Genomic DNA, 20191 nt, shown 5'->3' with positions numbered 1-20191 from the left:
ATACAGTCGGGTGAACTTCTTGTATGATGATTTAGGGTCGACTTCACATAGAAACCGATTGCTCTTCTATTGAACTTCGGGCATTCAGCCTCTATGTGCACATAAATATCTTTATTGGTTGCTATATAGGGATAGGGAGGTATGATGATATGATTTGTACGATTAAAGTGTGAGGAGTTATAATGGGGAATCTTAATATAATTACTATCCTATTTTTACTAAAGTATGATCCAGTGCGAATTATTCGCAGAGATCTACATTAATAATTTGTTCTGAATCGTAAAAGGAACGTAAAGTAACTAATATAATACTTAATATATCTATCCCTAACATAACATGGTGCGCTCGCGATGTACGCTTAAAAGCTAAACTATCCTCTATATTTCTTATTACTAAAAGTAAATCATTAATATTATCGTCCAAGGAGTCTAGGAGTTGCGCTAATTCTATAAGGGTATGACCGCGAAAAATTGTACCGTTACATTCATGACATCATAACAAACGTTACATACTTGACTGAATGTTACTTACATGACCATTATAAAGCTTAGTACATATAACAGTCATCTTTTCTTCCTAGCATTAAAAAATTAACGTCGACTCGGTGTCTCACACTCACACGACAGGAAAAGATGGAGATAAAGGTAAAACCAATTCATATCATAAAATAATGAATTAAAACAAAAAGATGCATATAAATCAAAATTGTATTGAAAAAAATTGAATTTCGGCATTCGTCAACGCCATCTGTAATTTGATCTTCTCATCTGAAAAAAAAAATTAAAAAACCCGACTGACACTGTAAATTCATAACACGCAGTTGGAGGCTACACGGCTACAAAATATTATCCTCCTTTTAACCGCAGTCGGGTTATAATATATATATATATAGTTATATAGACAATGATATTCTAGAGATAAATACCAATCCGATGATACCTTGCACATCAAAATCTATCTAGCCGTTTAGATTTTAAAACGTTATCCTTTTTTTTATGCGCAGACGGGTAAAATATAAAAAATATATATATAGACAATGATATTTTAGACCAATCCAATGATATCTTGAGCATCAAAATCCGTTCAGCCGTTTAGATTTGAAAATATTTCGCGCAATTTTTTAATAGACATATGTGTTCTAAGCCTAACAATATGTCATGACTGTAACGTAACACATTTCGTTACACATCGTTATAATCATGACAAAAAATGCGTGCGACATAACCTTAAATTAAAATTACTTCTCGATTGTGAATGCTAAGACCCACGCAGTAGTCTGATTCTTTAGTTTTATAGTAAACCTACGTAAAGATTTATAATAATAAGACAGAATATTTATACTTACCTCGCAATCGAACACTTTAAAAACACTTTTTTCGAGCGACAAATCTCACATCAACAGAAAACATCATTTCTCTCAAAGAAAAAAAAGGCTGCCTTTGTTTTTTAAATTTTGCCAGCATGCCAATAGTGTTGCCACTCAAGAAAATTAGAGAAGGATTCTGATAATTCTTATATTATGGCAGTTAGAGACGTTACATACGTGACGTTACACACGTATAAAAAAAGTGGACAGTTTTTAAAATAATCATAAAAAATCCATTAAGGCCTTGTGCATTAAAAGACTTTTATGTACATGTTGAATAAGAATCGAATAACTTAAATTTTTCATAAAAATGCGAGGCAGTCATACCATTTCGTAGGGGTTATCAGTTTTTGTCACAAGGGTGTAAGGTGGACAAATATTTTTTGTATGGAAATAAAAGTGAGGCCAGTAAAAAAAATATAAAATAAAATATTTCTGCAAGAGATAAATTGAATTTTATGAAATAATCTAAAAGAACACAAGCATACCTTTTATTACATATCTAAAAAAGCACTTATTGTCAAAAAATGTTGATGCCATATGAGAAATAAAATGGGAACATTGAAAAAATGACTCGTGTACAATTATTCGCGGTTATACCCATAAAGAGCCTAAACTATTTATCAATCTACGTTTTACAAAGCTTCTAACAAGGACGATGCCTTATCCAATTTTTCGTTTAAATGTTGAACCCTAATTTTATATAGGTAGTAATAATGTACGGTTATCAAAATTAAAAGGAAGTAGTGGGTTTTGGAGTACGCTTGAGTCGGGATTTCGAAACAGGTAAGCGTTTTTTGGAAGTATATACATGTATAGGTAAATTAGACACAACTTTGTCTTTTATGAATCGTGAAGCTAACTTTTGTCTCGCGGCTAACGGATTACGTATATATACTTCTTGATCAGGTGCATAGTCAATCTCAGGTTCTCTTCGGGTATTATGTCGCGTCATAATCGCTTCACGTTCTGCGAATGATGAGTCGTGTATTAATTTATAAACTGTCTCCATATTAATGCGATGGTTATGTATGTATTGTTGTAAAAGTCTTTCCGATAAATTTAAGTCAGTTGGGTCTCTAGGGTCATAATGTCCTGTAATTACGTCATAAGGTCGGCATTTAGTCAGACTGTGTACAGAACTATTATATGCTAAGATCGCGTAGGGCACTAAATTTACTGCAGTTTCATTTTTATGCTTTAATTTTAATATTCTTATATGCTCGATAAGGGTGCTATGGAATCGTTCTATCATACCGTTTTCGTTGGGGGTATGAGGAGCAATCATATGATGATTAATCTTATGCAGACGTACAAATTCGGAAAATACTTGATTTGTAAATTCAGTACCTCGGTCAGTAGTTATCGACATAGGCGAACCATGGTGCGTCATGAAAAGTAACAATGTTTTAATGATATTCGGTGCAGTACTGTCGCTTATTCGGTACGCTTGAGCATATTTAGAGAATGGGTCAATAATAGTCAGATACTTATCATGTTCTAGAGTCAATACGTCAGCATGAACAATCTCAAATGGTTTAGAAGGAGGAGGCACGATTTTAAACACTGGGCGTACAGGGTTACGGTCGTATTTTGCACTGTTACAAATTGGGCATGTATTTATGTAACTTGTTATGTCGGTTTTCATTTTAGGCCAGAAGTATCGTTGGGACAACGAAAGGTAAGTCTCGTTAATACCGCGATGGTTCGTTTTACCTTCGTGATATTTTCGAATAGTATCTTGTTGAACTAAATAATCAGTTATATCTTCAATCTGTCGCTTAACAAGAAATAATTTCATACATGAATTTTTAAAAGTATTTTGAATTAAAGGTACTATATCGAACATTTTACTTACAGGATTGACCAAAATTGCAGTACGAATTTTAGGATCTACATACTTCTTAATCAGCTCTACAATGTTTTCTTGTAAGCTGTCTTCGTTAATTTGTACTGAGACACGTAGGAAAGCTTCAAATGGTTTCTTTATGGTAGGTTTCGTTGAAGGTGAGTTATTCGTGATTTTTATAAATATCTGTTTACGAAATGTGTTAAGTGGGTCATCACTTATAGGAATGTCTAGAATAGGATTTTCACGGCTAGTATGTTTTGTGCCTTCTGGATTAATGTTAAGAGTTTCGTCTGTACCGTGAGCTCTTAAGGAGGGGGCTGTATCTGTTGATGATTGGCTAATTAAAGGTCTGTCGTCAGGTGCAGAAACAGTCGATGATCTACTATCTAATGGTCTGTCGTCAGGTGTAGTTACAGTCGATTCAGAGTCAGAAATGTTCACTATCATAGATTCTACGTTTTCATTATGTAATTCTATGCGCGACAATGCGTCCGCGTTCGTGTTACATTTACCTTTCTTATAAACTATCGTATAATCATATTCAGACAGCTTAAGGCGCCAACGTGTCAGCCGAGAGTTCGGTTCCTTAAGATTCATTATCCATTGTAAGGGCTTATGGTCTGTTATAATTTTGAACTTTCTGCCAAATAAGTACGGTCGGAAGTATTTTGTTGCCCATACAATTGCCAATAACTCTTTTTCAATGGTACTGTAATTCATTTCACTATCATTTAAAGTACGTGAAGCATATGAAATAGGTTTGTCAGAACCGATTGGGCCTTGGGATAATATGGCACCAATAGCTACGTTGGATGCATCAGTCGTAAGTATAAACTCTTTCGTAAAATCTGGGTATTGTAATATGGGGTCATTCAATAGAAGTGTTTTACATTTTTCGAAACAATTGACGTATTCTGAGTCTAGAATAATTTTACTACCTTTTTTCAAACATCTAGTTAACGGTTTTGTAACACGGGCAAAGTCAGGGATAAATTTTCTGTAATAGCCTAGAAGACCTAAAAATTGCTTTATTTCTTTAGAAGTTTTTGGAATAGGGTATTTAGTTACAGCTCTAATTTTATCTGGGTTTGGTTTAATTCCGTCTCTACTTATTATGTGTCCCAAATATGCAGTTTCTAACCTAAGAAATTCGGATTTGTCCATTTGAATTTTAAAATTTGACTCACGTAGACGTTGGAATACTTTTTTAAGGTTATCAATATGTTCTTGTAAGCTGGTGCTAAAGACTATAATATCATCTAAGTAAACTAGGCATATTTCGTTCTGTAGACCGCGCAAGACATTGTCCATAACCCTCTGAAAGGTGGACGGAGAATTCTTAAGTCCCATGGGCATTCTCAAAAATTCGAAATGCCCATGTTCCACGCTAAACGCAGTTTTAGAAATATCACTAGGATCCATCTCCACTTGTAGAAATCCGCTAGCTAAATCTAGTGTACTAAAGTATTGACACTTGCCTAATTTGTCAAGGACGTCAGTAATATTAGGTATAGGATATCTGTCGTCAATAGTTTTTTCGTTTAATTTACGAAAATCTACGACTAATCTCCATTTCTGCTTCCCTGAAGCGTCTGCCTTTTTGGGAACAATCCAAATTGGTGAGCTCCAGGCTGAGTCTGAAGGTCTTATTATACCTTGACTTAACATTTTTTGAATTTGATCTCTAACTTCATTTCTATGTACAAATGGATACCTATAGCTTTTAGTATGAATTGGTACTTCGTCCGTGGTTCGTATGCGATGTTTTATTTTATTAGTAAATGTAAGTGGTTCATCTTCTATATAGAAAACGTCTGAATACTGTGCAACTAATCTTTCTAAGTTAACTCGCTCTTCCTGATTTAAATGATCTGTACGTAACCGAGATATAACGTCTGATGTACGGGTTGATAACTTATTTTGATTAAATAATTCCGTATTATAAATTTCACCGGAGACATGTCTATCCATTGAGAAAATGATATCATGTTGAGTTGGATTACGAACCTCTAAAATTCCTCTGTTATTTTTAACCGACGTTAAACAATGAGGTATAACGCAATTTGAAATAAATTGTTCTGGTATGAAAGTGTCACCATTTGGTACATTAACGGGTAATTTTTTCATTTTTTTTAAAACGATTCACCGTGCGTGCACACAGTTTTATCAGCTCCGTAAAATTATTAAAATTAGATCAGTGTCTTACAGTTTAACTAACAAGTGTTGCATATTGTTTCAAAGCTTGTGATAAGACCCGTGTAGTAGTGTTAAATTTACTCATATAGTGCAGTAAATACGTGAGTAATCTTAAAATAAACTTTTTAAATCTTATAAAGATTTAGTGGACAGCTGTGCGACATCAAACCGGTTGACTGACCGCATCGTCCATCCCGCTTGCGTACGCGCTAACTGCCGCATCTTATAATTGTCGCTCTTTATCGCACAACGACCTTGCTTGAAACTTGTTCACCTTGAACGGCCTAGGCGCCAAGCAGTCTGCTCCGCTTAGAAATAATTTTAACTGCATCGCTTCATTTTGCAATAATGAATATTACACGCGCATAAAGAATTGCGTTGTATATGAGTTTTTGGGAATATACCAATTTTATTGAGAATAATTAATTTTGATATAAAATAAGGCTATTTGTCCTATTGTGGTTATTTATAAATTTATAAATTAATTATAAATATTTATATACAACATGGCTAATAATAATTCACGCTGGGGTTGCTGCATCCCGGAAAATGAGGATGATGAAAGTTTTATTTTGTGCTTAAAATGCAATAAAAAATATCATTTCGCATGTATGTCCCTTGATGATAACTTATTCAACTCGGAAATGAAAGCTGTGTGGAGCTGTCCCGACTGCGTAAGGTCTATTCCTAGGAGTAATAAAAATGACAATACACCGATCCGTAATATATCCACCACTAGGGGTTGCAAAAGACAAGCGCTTAATTCTCCTCCGATGGACCCAGAACATTCACTATTCATACGTGATTCCGTGAGAGAAGCCGTTGATGTAGCAATAAAAGAAAATATGAAAGAAATGTTTTCTAAAATACACGAAAATATAAGGGCTGCGATCGTAAATGAGTTTAAGCCGATTAAGGAGGAGCTGTCCCAATTGAAGGATTCTATGAATTTTATCAACAGTTCATACGAAGAATTTAAAAGGGATATTGAATCATATAAAAGCAAAGTTTTGGCTTTAGAAAATCAGAATATTAGATTGATAAATGTTGTGGATGATTTACAGTCTAGAATAAATCAGTCTGAACAACAACTCCGTCAAAATAATGTGGAATTACAGTGTGTCCCGGAGCGTAATAACGAAGATCTTTCCAAAATCGTGAATAATTTATGTACCACTATTCAATCTAACATCAATGAAAAAGACATTATTCACTGTACCCGTACTGCTAAAGCCAACAGAGCTAGTAATAGACCTCGCTCTATAATAATTCAATTATCATCGGCTAAGGTTCGTGATGATTTACTCGCTTCAACATCTAAATACAACAAAACTAATCCGCAAAATAAATTAAATAGCTCACATCTGGGCATTCCGGGGGCCTCTAGTCCAGTCTATGTCAGCGAGCACCTTTCCCCTGCTAATAAGGCAATACATGCGGCCACCAGGATCAAAGCAAAGGACAAAGGTTACAAATATGTTTGGATTAGGAACGGAAGAGTTTACTTGAGGAAAAATGAAGCATCTGAGCTCATCTTTGTTAAAAGTTTGGACATTTTAAAAAAAATTAATTAACGTGTAGATTAAGATTTTCGCTTGTAATAGATTATTTAAATCATAATGTTGAATATATATTACCAGAATACTCGCGGCTTAAGAACGAAAACTCACACATTTTCTAGGCAAGTTCTGTGTAATCAATTTGACATAATAGTTCTAACTGAGACTTGGCTGAACAGTTCAGTGAATAGTAGTGAATTATTTGATCCCCGATATACTGTTTATAGAAGAGACAGAGGTGACTCAAAGTGCTGCAAACGTGACGGAGGCGGAGTTTTAATAGCGGTATCTAGAAAACTAAATTCAAAACAAATTTTCTGTGGACAGTCATCTTTAGAAAATCTTTGGGTACTTATTGAAACACATAAAACTGATTCTAATCCTCCACAACAGTTGGCACTTTGCGTCTCGTATCTGCCTCCACCAGTTAGTCGTGTACTATTGGAGCAATTTCTAGACAATTGTAATAACTTTTTGGAGGTCTTTCGCCCTGACCATTTTTGTATAATGGGTGACTTAAATTTAAGTAGCTTTGATTGGAGTATGTTGGGGGATGAAACGGCTGAATGTCATATTCCTAGTATATGCCAGCCATTAGTTGACTTTATTTACATGAACAATTTGAGACAGCATAACAATGTATACAACAAATCTAAAAGAATACTTGATTTAGTAATGTCAAACATGAACTCTTGCGTTGTATCTCAGTCCACTGACCCTTTAAGTACGATAGATGTTTTACACCCCCCTTTAGACATTGATATCTCATTTAAAATAGATAAAAATCTTATGTACAATTCAGATACGCATTACTTTAATTTCCGCAAAGCTAATTACGTAAATATATCTAAATTACTGCAAGAATGCAACTGGGACACTATATTTGCAAATTCTCGGAATGTTGACGATATGGTGAAAGTTTTTTACGTTATAATAAATAAAATTATTGCAGATAATGTACCGCAAAGAAAACTTAAATCAAAAAAATTTCCACCATGGTTTGATGCTAATTTAAAACGTACTCTAAATGAAAAATACCGCATAAGACGTCGTTTCAAAACATATAAAAATCCCCGCGATGAAATAGAGCTCAAACTGCTCAGTTCTAGATGCACAAGAATGGCTAAGGACAACTATACCCGTTACATGACAGACCTAGAAAATAAATTTCAGAGTAACCCAAAACTTTTCTGGTCTTACATTAAGTCAAAAAGGGGTGGAAGTAGCTCCTACCCTGCATCTATGACGAATGGACCTATAACTACATCCGATGGAGATCAGATTTGTGACATGTTTTCTAGCTTCTTTGCTTCGGTTTATACTGATAATAATGATGATAGTACTGACGACAGTGACGTCAACAATTTTTCAAAACAAAATCTACATTTAACTTTTCCTATCCTAGATTATCGTACAATTTTAAAAAAATTAAAGAGCTTAGATAAATTGAAAGGAGCAGGCCCTGACGGAATTCCGCCTATATTCATCGTTGAATGTGCAGAACAATTAGCTTGGCCCATTTTAAAAATCTATAATAAGTCATTTTCATCTGGTGTTTTTCCAACAGTTTGGAAAACTGCTAAAGTTGTACCCGTTCATAAAACCGGTAATGTGGAATTTATTAATAACTACAGACCTATATCAATTTTGTCATCTTTTGGTAAGGTATTGGAATCCTTAATTTGCCCAGTATTGCATTATCACTTTAAACAGTTATTTAATATTAGTCAACATGGTTTTATGCCGTCTCGGTCTACGACTACTAACTTAGTAGATTTTTGCGAAAGTCTTTCCCATTCTCTAGATCAAAATAGACAGGTTGATGTTATTTACACTGATTTTAGTAAAGCGTTTGATAAGGTCTCACATAAAATACTACTTAAAAAGTTACTGATGTACGGGCTCTCAAATCTATTCTTACAATGGATAGAATCCTACTTGAGTAAACGAAGTTTTTTTGTTGTTGTGAATGGTTTTCGATCGCAAACGTATAATATAACTTCCGGGGTCCCACAGGGCTCTCATTTAGGCCCAATATTATTCAACATATTTGTAAATGAGATACCTGATTTGTTGTCTTGCTCCCAGAGTTATTTGTATGCTGATGATCTCAAGTTCTGCAGAACAATCAATACCATTGACGACACTTCTAAAATACAAAGCGACTTAGATAAACTGGTTGATTGGTGCCACTCTAACAAAATGGATTTAAATCCTAAGAAGTGTTTTTTGGTAAGGTTCGCACGCAAAGGAAACTTGATACATTACAATTACCATATTAACTCTGAGAGTATCAAAGAGGTCTTTCATATAAAGGATTTGGGTATTGTTTTTGACAACAAATTAACTTTTGTGCCACATATAGATCAGGTTGTTACACGGGCGGCTAAAATGTTAGGATTTTTAATACGTAACGTGAAAAGTTTGTATAATGTAAAGGCCAAAATATCATTATACAATAGCCTGGTGCGTAGTATATTGGAATACGGTTCTGTGGTTTGGAGACCTCACTTCGCGTGCCATTCCTTACGATTGGAAAGGATACAGAGAAGATTTCTTTTACACCTTGTTTATTCTAGCGGGAAATCAAAAAAACAGTTGCCATCATATAAAAAGCAATTATCTCATTTCAGAATTACTTCCCTTGATAATCGGCGGGTACTTCTTGATTTACTCTTTGCCTTAAAATTGTTCAATGGTAAAATCGATTGCCCCCAATTGCTTCAAAGATTTCACTTAAAGGTCCCTTCCAGATATCCTCGTAAGGTTTTGTTGCCGCTGTGTCCTCCTCAACGCAGAACCGTATCGGGTCGGAACTCACCCATTCCGAGAATTTGTAAAACTGTAAATGACTACAGTCAGATGTTTGATATATTTGTAGATTCCCCCAACAAGCTCCGCAAAACATTTAATTCACTTTTGAAGGAATAAAATAGATTAAGTACATTATATATAATCATTGGTTTTCCTTTTTTTTTTTTCACTAATAAAATTGTTTGGTGTAATTGTATACTTTAAAACTTAAAACTTATTTTTCGCATGCTGTGTTTACCTATAAGTGTTTTTTTACATTGATCTTATAATTGTGTATGTGTATTTTGATATTTTATATGTAATGTAAACAAACGTTGGTAGACCAAAATAAATAAATAAATAAATAAATTTAAGTAATTTGGAAGACTCCGCTGGTAAAACGCATTCATATAAATTTACATTGCACGAATTATACATTTTAATAGGGTTAGTGGCATTACGCGTAATAAACTGCCGAGTTTTTAAGTCAATTTTCGATTCCAATTTTTCAAGTAAATCGAGGCCTATAAGTCCGTCAAATACGTCGTGAAACTTATATACAAATAGTGTAATTTTATCAGTCTCTTGAAACTCTTTGAAACATGGTATAGTAATAGAGAAATCGTTTCTAGTGGTGGCATGTATATTAGTGACTTCGAAAGGGTCGTAATTTAATCTTATATTTGAATAAAACTTTTGAACCGCTTCCGGACTTATAAATGACTGATTAGCTCCTGTGTCTAATAATAGTTTTAATGGTGGGTCTAAAATCTGTATGTACGGTAGCTGCCTTTGCGTCTGCAAATTAATTTCTATCTTGGTTTTCTTGTATGGCTGGCCTTCGGAAAATTTTCGTTGTCAGTCGAGTCAGTGTGTTGGTTAGTATCATTACTTTCATTAGTTTCATATACGTTTTCGGGTGGCATGTCACAATTTTGATCATAAATCGCCTCGTAGTTAGAGTAATAATCGTCAGCATAGTCAACATAATAGTTATTATAGTCAGCGTCATAGTAGTCATAGTACGGAGAGTAATATTCATATGGCACACATTCATTAACATTGATATCACGAGTTTTAAAATAGTTAGTAGGTGGTGGGTTACCATGCTTACGCCAGTCATGTCCAGTCGAGGGTGATTCCTTCGTGACATAATGACTCACGCCACTCATTGGCGTCGGACCTTTATAATAATTTGGTTGAGGACGTTGTGGTAATCGGAATACGTTGCTATGGGGGTTATAGTTAGGTGGAGTAGCTCGGAATATTTGTTGGGTACGTGTGGGCATTCTAGGAACATGCTGCTGGTTTTGAACAGGCATTCTAAATTGATACGGTGGGTTTGGTCGGACTTTAGGAGGAAACATATAAGGTTGAGGTACATAGAGAGGCTTGGGTACATGAAAATTGGTTGACGGCATTAAAGAATTATTATATATAGACTTAGGTACATTATTATAATTCGAATAATTAAATTTGGATGAAGCATCGTTTCTTTGTTGTAAGTACATTGTATTTAATTCCTCCTGAACATACTCTAATGCTTTCTCTATTGTTTCGGGCCTCATACAGCGTATACGCGACCCGAGGGGTTCTTTAAGACCCCGAACAAAAGCTTGTTTCGTCAATTTTTTATATAGGTCCCGTTTTGCGTCTATAGTACTTTTAAGAGATTCATGTAAAGTTACGTAAGTCATCATGGTACTGAATAAAGACTGTAATCTATCATAAAACTCTTGGGGCGAGCTGCCGCCCTGGGTTTGCGATGCTATATCATTATACAGAGCCGTCTCGTCTCTCTGGTCAGAAAAATTGTTAACTAGGGCCTCACGGATTCCACCCCAACTATCAGGAATACCGTTAGTATTAATGAGGCGTGCCGCCGGTCCCGTGATTTTATTTAAAATGCCGTTTATCAGCGATAAATTAGAAAGAGTGGCCTCGGGGTCATCTTTTATATATTTAATAACTAATTGGTCGCATATTTTAATGAATCTTGTTAATACATGGGGGTTACCATCAAAATCTGGGACCACCCTTAAGCATTTAAAAATTTCTTCCGTGTCAAACGACATATTAAAACTATCAATACTTCTAATACTATCAACTAAACTATTTCTCGAGGACTGTTGGGTATTAACAGCCTCGGTACCCCGGGATTTCCTAGGATGGAAAATCGTGAAGGTTTATTATAAAATTAATATAGGAATATAATATAGGAAAGCAACACAATAAAATAATTCTGTGCAACTCACATTAACATGGTTTCTGTATCGATGGCTGGATACTGCTGATGTTCTGGATACTCGCTTGGGTTTTTAAAAAAACCGGTCGGCCGCGCGGGGCCTCGGAACCGATATTTATTTCGGATATCTTCCCGCCTGGCGACCCGAGTATCCTACCGACTGCGCCAGTTAAATTCACTTTCCAGTGAATTAATAAAAAAATCATATTTCTTAAATGATTTTAATTAAAAAGTAAAATTACATTATACGTGTTATTATGAGCACGATGCTTCACAATATGTCTTTATTCTAATATTATAATTTAAAGGAATAAAACGTTCTCACGAACGAAAGCACACCGTCAGCGCTTCACATTACATATAGCGTAGGGTTGTCACATAACTCACATCATAATATTATTATTTTTTGCGGCTAAATAATTTGTAGAAATATTATTTTTTATGATTTTTAAACGTAATGTCTTATCATACCTACATCCATCTCAATATCTACAAATATAGTACTTACAAACTTCTATCAGCTTCTATCTCTTGCACTATAAAATTATTCTTTTCTTGTTGGCATAAAGTTACTTACCTAAGTATAAACCAACGTTAAAAATATAATTTGTTCGTTCAACTAGACAACATTTTTGAAAATATAAATAAATAATAATATATGTATGCTAATAGGCCTCGATTAAAACTCATACTAATTGAATAACTGGTTGTAAACAAACATTTTAAGTTTTTAATATTTAATATTTAACTCCGTTATTTTTATTTGTGTCAAATAATATAATATATTACTTGAATATAAATTAATCAACGCAAAAAGAAAACCTGGAAAACCGGTATGTTTAAATACGCCAAAATTCTCAATAAAATGTAGTTAGGTAAAAATTATCAAAATTATAAACAGGTTTCATGCAAAAAAAACATTCACATAGAAAAGTCCTCTGAGTGTTTGTTCGCGATTAACTTAAAAACTACTGCTATATAATATATTCATCCTGTTTTCACCGATGGATAGCTTGGTTCTTGAGGAAGTCTTTAGCTTACAGTTTGTTAAATTTTAGACAACGCGGACGGAGAGCTAGTCTATAATAAATATCGATAATACAAAAATTATTTTAAAAATAGTATGTCTATAGAACCTATAATTTAATATAATTTGTGACCAAATAGTGCCTAATATCTATTGATGAAAATATGTACTTAATATAATATTATGTTATGTTAAATAATGTAAACAAAAACTACATCGTGAGGCAATCGTAAAGGCCTTCATCACATGGAACTAATTATTTCGTAATTATTAGCTAGAAACTTGTAATTCTTTTGTATGCAATGTTGTACCTAAAAGTTACAAAATACGTAACTATTAAGTCTTTAGAAAATATATTTTGTAAAGAATAACGATTATTTTGGATCGTCTTAAAATAAGTAAGAAATGAATGATTCCGGCAATAATATAGGTACACTACTTTCATATATTTCAAATCTAATAATCCTAGATCAATCATTATTAAAATCATTCTCATAATAAATGATATCTTCGTTCAATTGTTTCTTGTATAATATGCTACCAGATATATACCTATCATATTACATTATCATATCATCGGTATTGTTGTATCTACATTTAACATTCGCACATTACTTATTTTAATTGTTCTGTGCACAAGTCCGTTTTTAGGGTTTTACTTGTGTATTCTACTGTTGCTACAAATCGTTTTTTACTTGTAACATTTACGCTCTTTCTCAAATCCTTGTTATTATTATTATGAATGCGTGTGTATTTGTTTTCCTTTCATGTCGCAGGATGGTATGATAGGTATTATTTTTCTGGTTGATACTTCATCAACATAGATTGGCCAAGGAAATCCCATCGCAATGTAACATCATCCCGATGGGATTACTTGGCCAATTTTTTGTAAACACGCTTACATTAGTTTTACCAGTATGTGTGTAGCTGTCTCCCTTTGAAAGTATTGGACGGATTCATCATCATCATGATCAAGTCATGATTAATTCAAACTCACCTATAACAACAACAGTGACAATACCTACAATAATTCTGGAGTTAATTTATTTAATCTCCATTGTATACAGAGTTAAGTAACATAAAAAAATACAAAGTAGGTGTAAAAGATATAATATAGCATTCTAATAATTGTTGGTCTTATAAAAGTCATTTAATTAAAGCGTGTTTTTTTTTCAGTTTTCAAACTTTATTTATTTATTTATCCAGGTGACCCATCAAACTGGCGCATCGACGTAGCCGACATTCCCGAGGAATACCGTTCGTCCGCCGGTGCCGGGGGCTTCATGCCGTGGGGTGTGGCTGGTGTCATGGCGGGCGCTGCCAAGTGTTTCTTTGGCTTCGTCGGCTTTGACTGTGTAGCCACTACAGGAGAAGAGGCCAAAAACCCCAAGAGAGATATACCACTGTCGATCGTTATGTCTTTGGCGATTATTTTCTTGTCGTATTTCACGATCGCTACTGTACTGACCATGATGTGGCCGTATTATTTGCAGGTGCGTTTAAGTTTTTTGGTTAAATTGATAATGGCCTTATTCTGTGTGTCGTGTTACAATTTATCACTTTGTTTACTTAATTATCACTTAGTTACTTTAATTTTTTGAAATTTTAATGAATTTTTCGTTACCTAGTTATTTATGTACCTACTTTACACATCTAATTATTATTTAATTCTATCACATTCTATTGCCAGGAAGATAAAGCCGATTTTTAAATCGTTCTATCCTACTATAAATGCGAACGTTTGTAAGGATATTTGTTACTCTGAATGCATTTTGATGATACTTGGCATTTACCTGATGTGCCAAGAGTGATTGGCCGTGATGGTGCTTTTACTATGAGTCTATGATAAAGCTAGTTGTGTCATATTTATGGGCTGAGTATTTATTTAATTTTCCACCAGGACGCAGATGCCCCCTTCCCCCACGTGTTCACCCAAGTGGGTCTCCCAGCTATCAAGTGGATCGTCACAATCGGCGCCATCTTTGCTCTTTGCACCAGTTTACTTGGCGCAATGTTCCCTTTACCACGAGTGTTATACGCCATGGCAAGCGATGGAGTGCTGTTCAGACCCTTGGCTGTTATTAACAAGAAGACACAGACTCCATTATTGGCTACTGCATTGAGTGGACTATTATCTGGTAAGTTATTGACTTGGCGCACTGTTCCCATTGCCAAATGTACTCTATATTAAGCTATTGCATAGCTTCTATTGCGGGCCTTGAGCGCGGGGACCGAATCGAGAAATTCCGTAACGAAAAAACCTGACGCTCCCCCACTCCGACGGGCGGAGGTGTGGCTTGAAGGCATAGCATGCAATAGCTTTACCGCGGCAGTCCCCGAGTGACACACGTCGTTTTTTTTAATTTATTATGCCACAAATGGCTTCTTTATACAAGTTTATTTATTTATATTTACAATTTATGATAGCATATTTACCCAAAATTACAAATTTCAGCAACAATGGCGGCCATATTCAACTTAAACCAACTCATCGACATGATGTCCATCGGCACACTGCTCGCCTACACAATTGTTGCAATTAGTGTACTTATGTTGAGGTAGAATTTTTGAGATTATTACAATCTTTTTTTTTTAAATTGTTATGAAGTAACTCTTTGTTTTTAATTTAAAATTACTATCCGAACTCAATTTTTCACAAAATTGTCATCATGACTCATTGAAGCTATAAATATTATAGTTCAGGATACATCGCCCATTTTTGCAAGTGACTACTATCAAGCTAATTTTCCGTTTGTAGCCATTTTGATGAGACGCCCAATAATTTCGTGTACGAAAATCTCGATTGTGGTAGCTAACAGAGATAACAAGGATAAAAATTTTTGATTTGATGGTTCTCAAATATTTATTACTAACTGAATTTTTTTTTGTTCAATCTCAAGATAATTACCTAAATTATTCGAAAAAATATTTGTCCTACAAAATCTATGGTTGGTTCAAAGAGTCTCCCTATCCAAAGTGTATCGATAACGAGGTCATCATAAATGATTACTAACAAGCTGATTTTTTTGTTTTCACTTAGTTAATGTTTATATAATTCAACAAACATATTGTCCTACAAATTGCGTAATAAATATTTGAGAACCATCAAATCAAAAAATTTTATCCTTGTTATCTCTGTTAGCTACCACAATCGAGAGTTTCGTACACGAAATTATTTGGTGTCTCATCAAAATAAAGCTACAAACGGAAAATCAGCTTGCTAGTAGTCACTTGCAAAAATGGGCGATGTATCCTGAACTATTATTGATTTTATACTTAGGAACGAATTGGTTGCTTTATATTTAAAAAAAGCGAAGCATTTTATTCTCATCAATAAATCACAAAAAAAAAATTACATATTTTATTTGAATGTTAAGTGTCATGGTTTGACTTAGTATTGTTTTTAGCTATTGATAAGTGTATGGAGTGTGAGGGGTACTAAATTCGTTACTCTTAGGTACGAAGAAGAGCCAGTACCCCAATTAGTGGGGGCGAAGCCTCTGGCGGAGTCCCCCGCGGGTGTGGCGAAGCAACTGTTCAACCTGCTCGGCCTTAAGGAGCCCACCAAGCTGTCCGCTAATGTCGCCAAGTGCACTATATTTATTTTCTGTGAGTAATATATTTATGTCTACAGCAACATTCTACATGCACACCAAATTGTAGTATGGTTATTACATAGGTTGTCTTTATTGCTATTCTATGTGCATTTTGTACAATAAAGTGTTTTATTTATTTATTTATACTTATCTACAGCTACATCTAAACTTATCTACAGTTACATCTAACCTAATCTACAACTACATCTAACCTAATCTACAGCTACATCTAACCTAGTCTACAGCTACATCTAACCTAATCTACAGCTACATCTAACCTAATCTACAGCTACATCTAACCTAATCTACAGTTACATCTAAACTAATCTACAACTACATCTAAACTTATCTACAGTTACATCTAACCTAATCTACAGCTACATCTAACCTAATCTACAGTTACATCTAACCTAATCTACAGCTACATCTAAACTAATCTACAACTATAGCCTACATCTAAACTTATCTACATTTAACACTAATTTACATCTACGTCAACGTATAACAACTACTAGGCAGAGATCGCTCGAAAGCGATAAGGCCGTCTATATAGCATGTATCTTATATGTTTTTCTCTTTTCTTTTTCTTTTCTTCTGTATATGTGTGTGTTAAATAAAGATTTTTGTATTGTATTGTATCTTACCTATCTAATTAATATAGTTTCCTTAGACGTTCCATACTTATGTCAATACTTATAAACATCCACAGTCATAGTAGCGCTAGTGACATGCGCGCTGCTGACAGCGAGCTCGGTGAGCGTCGTGCTGTGTGCGCTGGGCGCCGCACTGCTGCTGCTGCTGCTCGTGCTGTACCGGCAGCCGCGCCGCAACGTGCAGCACCTCACGTTCAAGGTGAGTCACGTGAGCACTGCTGCTGCTGCTGCTCGTGCTGTACCGGCAGCCGCGCCGCAACGTGCAGCACCTCACGTTCAAGGTGAGTCACGTGAGCACTGCTGCTGCTGCTGCTCGTGCTGTACCGGCAGCCGCGCCGCAACGTGCAGCACCTCACGTTCAAGGTGAGTCACGTGAGCACTGCTGCTGCTGCTGCTCGTGCTGTACCGGCAGCCGCGCCGCAACGTGCAGCACCTCACGTTCAAGGTGAGTCACGTGAGCACTGCTGCTGCTGCTGCTCGTGCTGTACCGGCAGCCGCGCCGCAACGTGCAGCACCTCACGTTCAAGGTGAGTCACGTGAGCACTGCTGCTGCTGCTGCTCGTGCTGTACCGGCAGCCGCGCCGCAACGTGCAGCACCTCACGTTCAAGGTCAGTTAAGTTAAAAAAAAAATGTGCGTGTAGGTACGCGCCATCTTTTTCTTATCCCTACCACGCGTGATTCGACGTATTTCTGTAAAGTTGCATATAGTAAATTATTTTTTGAAAAATAAGGTCATAAAGAAGTTTCACTTCTTACGTATGTACACTAGTACACGCACACATATTTTTTATAAGCCGCAAATCCTTGCTTTTACTTAAATTATAAATTACCATGTCCAGGTGCCATTAGTTCCGTTGGTGCCGTACCTCAGCGTGTGCATGAACATCTACCTCATGGTACAGCTCGACTATCAGACCTGGGTTCGATTCATCATATGGCTGGCTCTTGGTAAGCGTTATTTTATTTAAAACTTAACTGTTCACTCGGCTCCTACTTTTTTTTGTTTTTAAAAATATTATCAGGTTTGATTCTAATCTCAGTGCACATGAATCCAACTAACCAAAAATCATTAAACACCGTTTTGCCAATCTTGAGTTATATATGATGTAACTAATACGATTTTATTTCTTTAATATACAAAAGTATATTCAATTTTACAACTTACAACAAGTTATATTAATTTATACATTTATTTCGTGTTTTATGTGACTTGGCGAATTAAAATTGCAAAAAAATTGCAGTTTTAACCCAAACGTTTGCTTGTGATGTTAAGATAAATAGAATAGATTAATTTAAAACTTAATTTAACACTTGGCTACCAATTTACCCACACTGCGCTTGCATGTAGAGCCAAGTTTCAATTAACACATCCTTACTCTGTAGGCCCTAACTTTACAAACTATGCTACTTAGTCAAACAGACTTTCCGCTTTCTATGACTACACTTTTGTAAATTTTGCTCATGTGGTGTTTACCAAACCAGATTTATAAGTGGTCAAAAATCTAGCGAAACGGTTCTAGTTATTGCCCGTCACGCTTCGCTTGGCTGGACTTGGCGGCAAATGCTAAAAGCAGGGCTGTTGAGAAAAATAAATTAACATCGGTTATTATAGTATAACAAGCGCAAACCCCAGTGTAACACGATAAATGAGAATTATTTGTTATATAGGCGTTTTGAATAATTACTAAAAGAAGATAAACAATTTATATTTTCTACTACGACATAATATGATATTAATCGTAAAATGTTTTTCAATTTTCAGGTTACTTCATATACTTCTTCTATGGCATCAGCAACAGTTCGCTAAAGGAGAAGAAAGTCCCGCCACCAACGACAAATGGAAAATACGAAGAAAAACATATTATTACTAAATTTTGACGAAATCAAACAATATTTTAGGATGCGTGAAAATCACATTTAGTCAAACGTATAAAAAATTATCTAAAATACAACTCGTTTTTTTAATAACAATAATTATAGAAATTCGCGCGCATTTTTGACGTTAATTTTTTATCCACATGACTTTGACATTTCAAAACCGATAATTATTATTAATAGTTCTGTTCTGTGTTTAGTTTTATTTAATTTAAATCTGTGATTTATGTTGTGTTGTGTTAACTGTGATATTTAACTGGACTTTGACATTTGGCGTGATTTCTGTCACACGTGTTTGGGTTTTTAATTAGTGTTTTGGCTATTTTAACAATAATTTATTCACTTTGAGCTGTATTGTGTTCGTATTTAAGTGTTTAGTTTGTGGTTATAGTGGTAAGTGTACTAACAATCAACTAATATGGGCCCTGACCCACCCGATCCTCCTAAGCCCCCGGACGTCCAAGAAAGAAGCATGGAATTGGACATCTCTCAGAATAAGAGGCAAAGGTGTCCGTCACCTGAGTCTACAGATGAATCCCCAATTAAACGCTTTGTTCCATCAGATCCCATTTTACCTTCTGTTAATCCGTCTTTATTTGTTGATCCTATTTTAAATAATCCTATAAGATATAGTGGTGATGAAGTTGGACCATACATTGTCCACGTATCTCGCGTAGAAAACGATCCTTCTGCTGGCCTGTCCATCCGTCCTATCAAATTTGGATCTTTCTTGTACAGTCAAAAAGTACCTAATATTTTAAGAGATGGAGTAAAATCTGTTGGCCGCAATAGAATATCGGTTGAGTTTGCATCGGCTGAGGATGCTAATAATTTTTTATCTTTACCTGCTTTGGCCGAAGCTAAATTTAAGGCATTCATTCCTACCTATCACATCACCCGCATGGGTATTGTGAAAGGAATACCTGTAGAATGGACCATGGATGATTTGGTGGAGTGTGCAGAATTCCCTAACAGGCACGGTCGCATACTTAAAGCACGTAGACTTAATAAAAAATCTAGCCTTGATG

General features: G+C 35.2%; 1 protein-coding gene across 1 annotated transcript in view; it reads left to right on the top strand.

Annotated features, from left to right (window-relative positions):
• Positions 1 to 19411, top strand: part of LOC123696006 (cationic amino acid transporter 3) — a 46611-nt gene extending 27200 nt beyond the window's left edge. The window contains exons 5-11 of the mRNA XM_045641982.1: positions 14245 to 14531; positions 14939 to 15176; positions 15494 to 15596; positions 16496 to 16647; positions 17344 to 17486; positions 18128 to 18236; positions 19051 to 19411. Of these exons, the coding sequence (XP_045497938.1) occupies positions 14245 to 14531; positions 14939 to 15176; positions 15494 to 15596; positions 16496 to 16647; positions 17344 to 17486; positions 18128 to 18236; positions 19051 to 19166 (1148 nt within the window). The 3' untranslated portion in view covers positions 19167 to 19411. The remainder of the gene's footprint in view (positions 1 to 14244; positions 14532 to 14938; positions 15177 to 15493; positions 15597 to 16495; positions 16648 to 17343; positions 17487 to 18127; positions 18237 to 19050) is intronic.
• Positions 19412 to 20191: the final 780 nt, after the last annotated feature.

Source organism: Colias croceus, chromosome 12, assembly GCF_905220415.1.
Source record: "Colias croceus chromosome 12, ilColCroc2.1".
NCBI classification, from domain to species: Eukaryota; Metazoa; Arthropoda; class Insecta; order Lepidoptera; family Pieridae; genus Colias; species Colias croceus.
The sequence above is the reverse complement of the archived record's forward strand: the minus strand, read 5'-3'. Positions and strand labels throughout refer to the sequence as shown.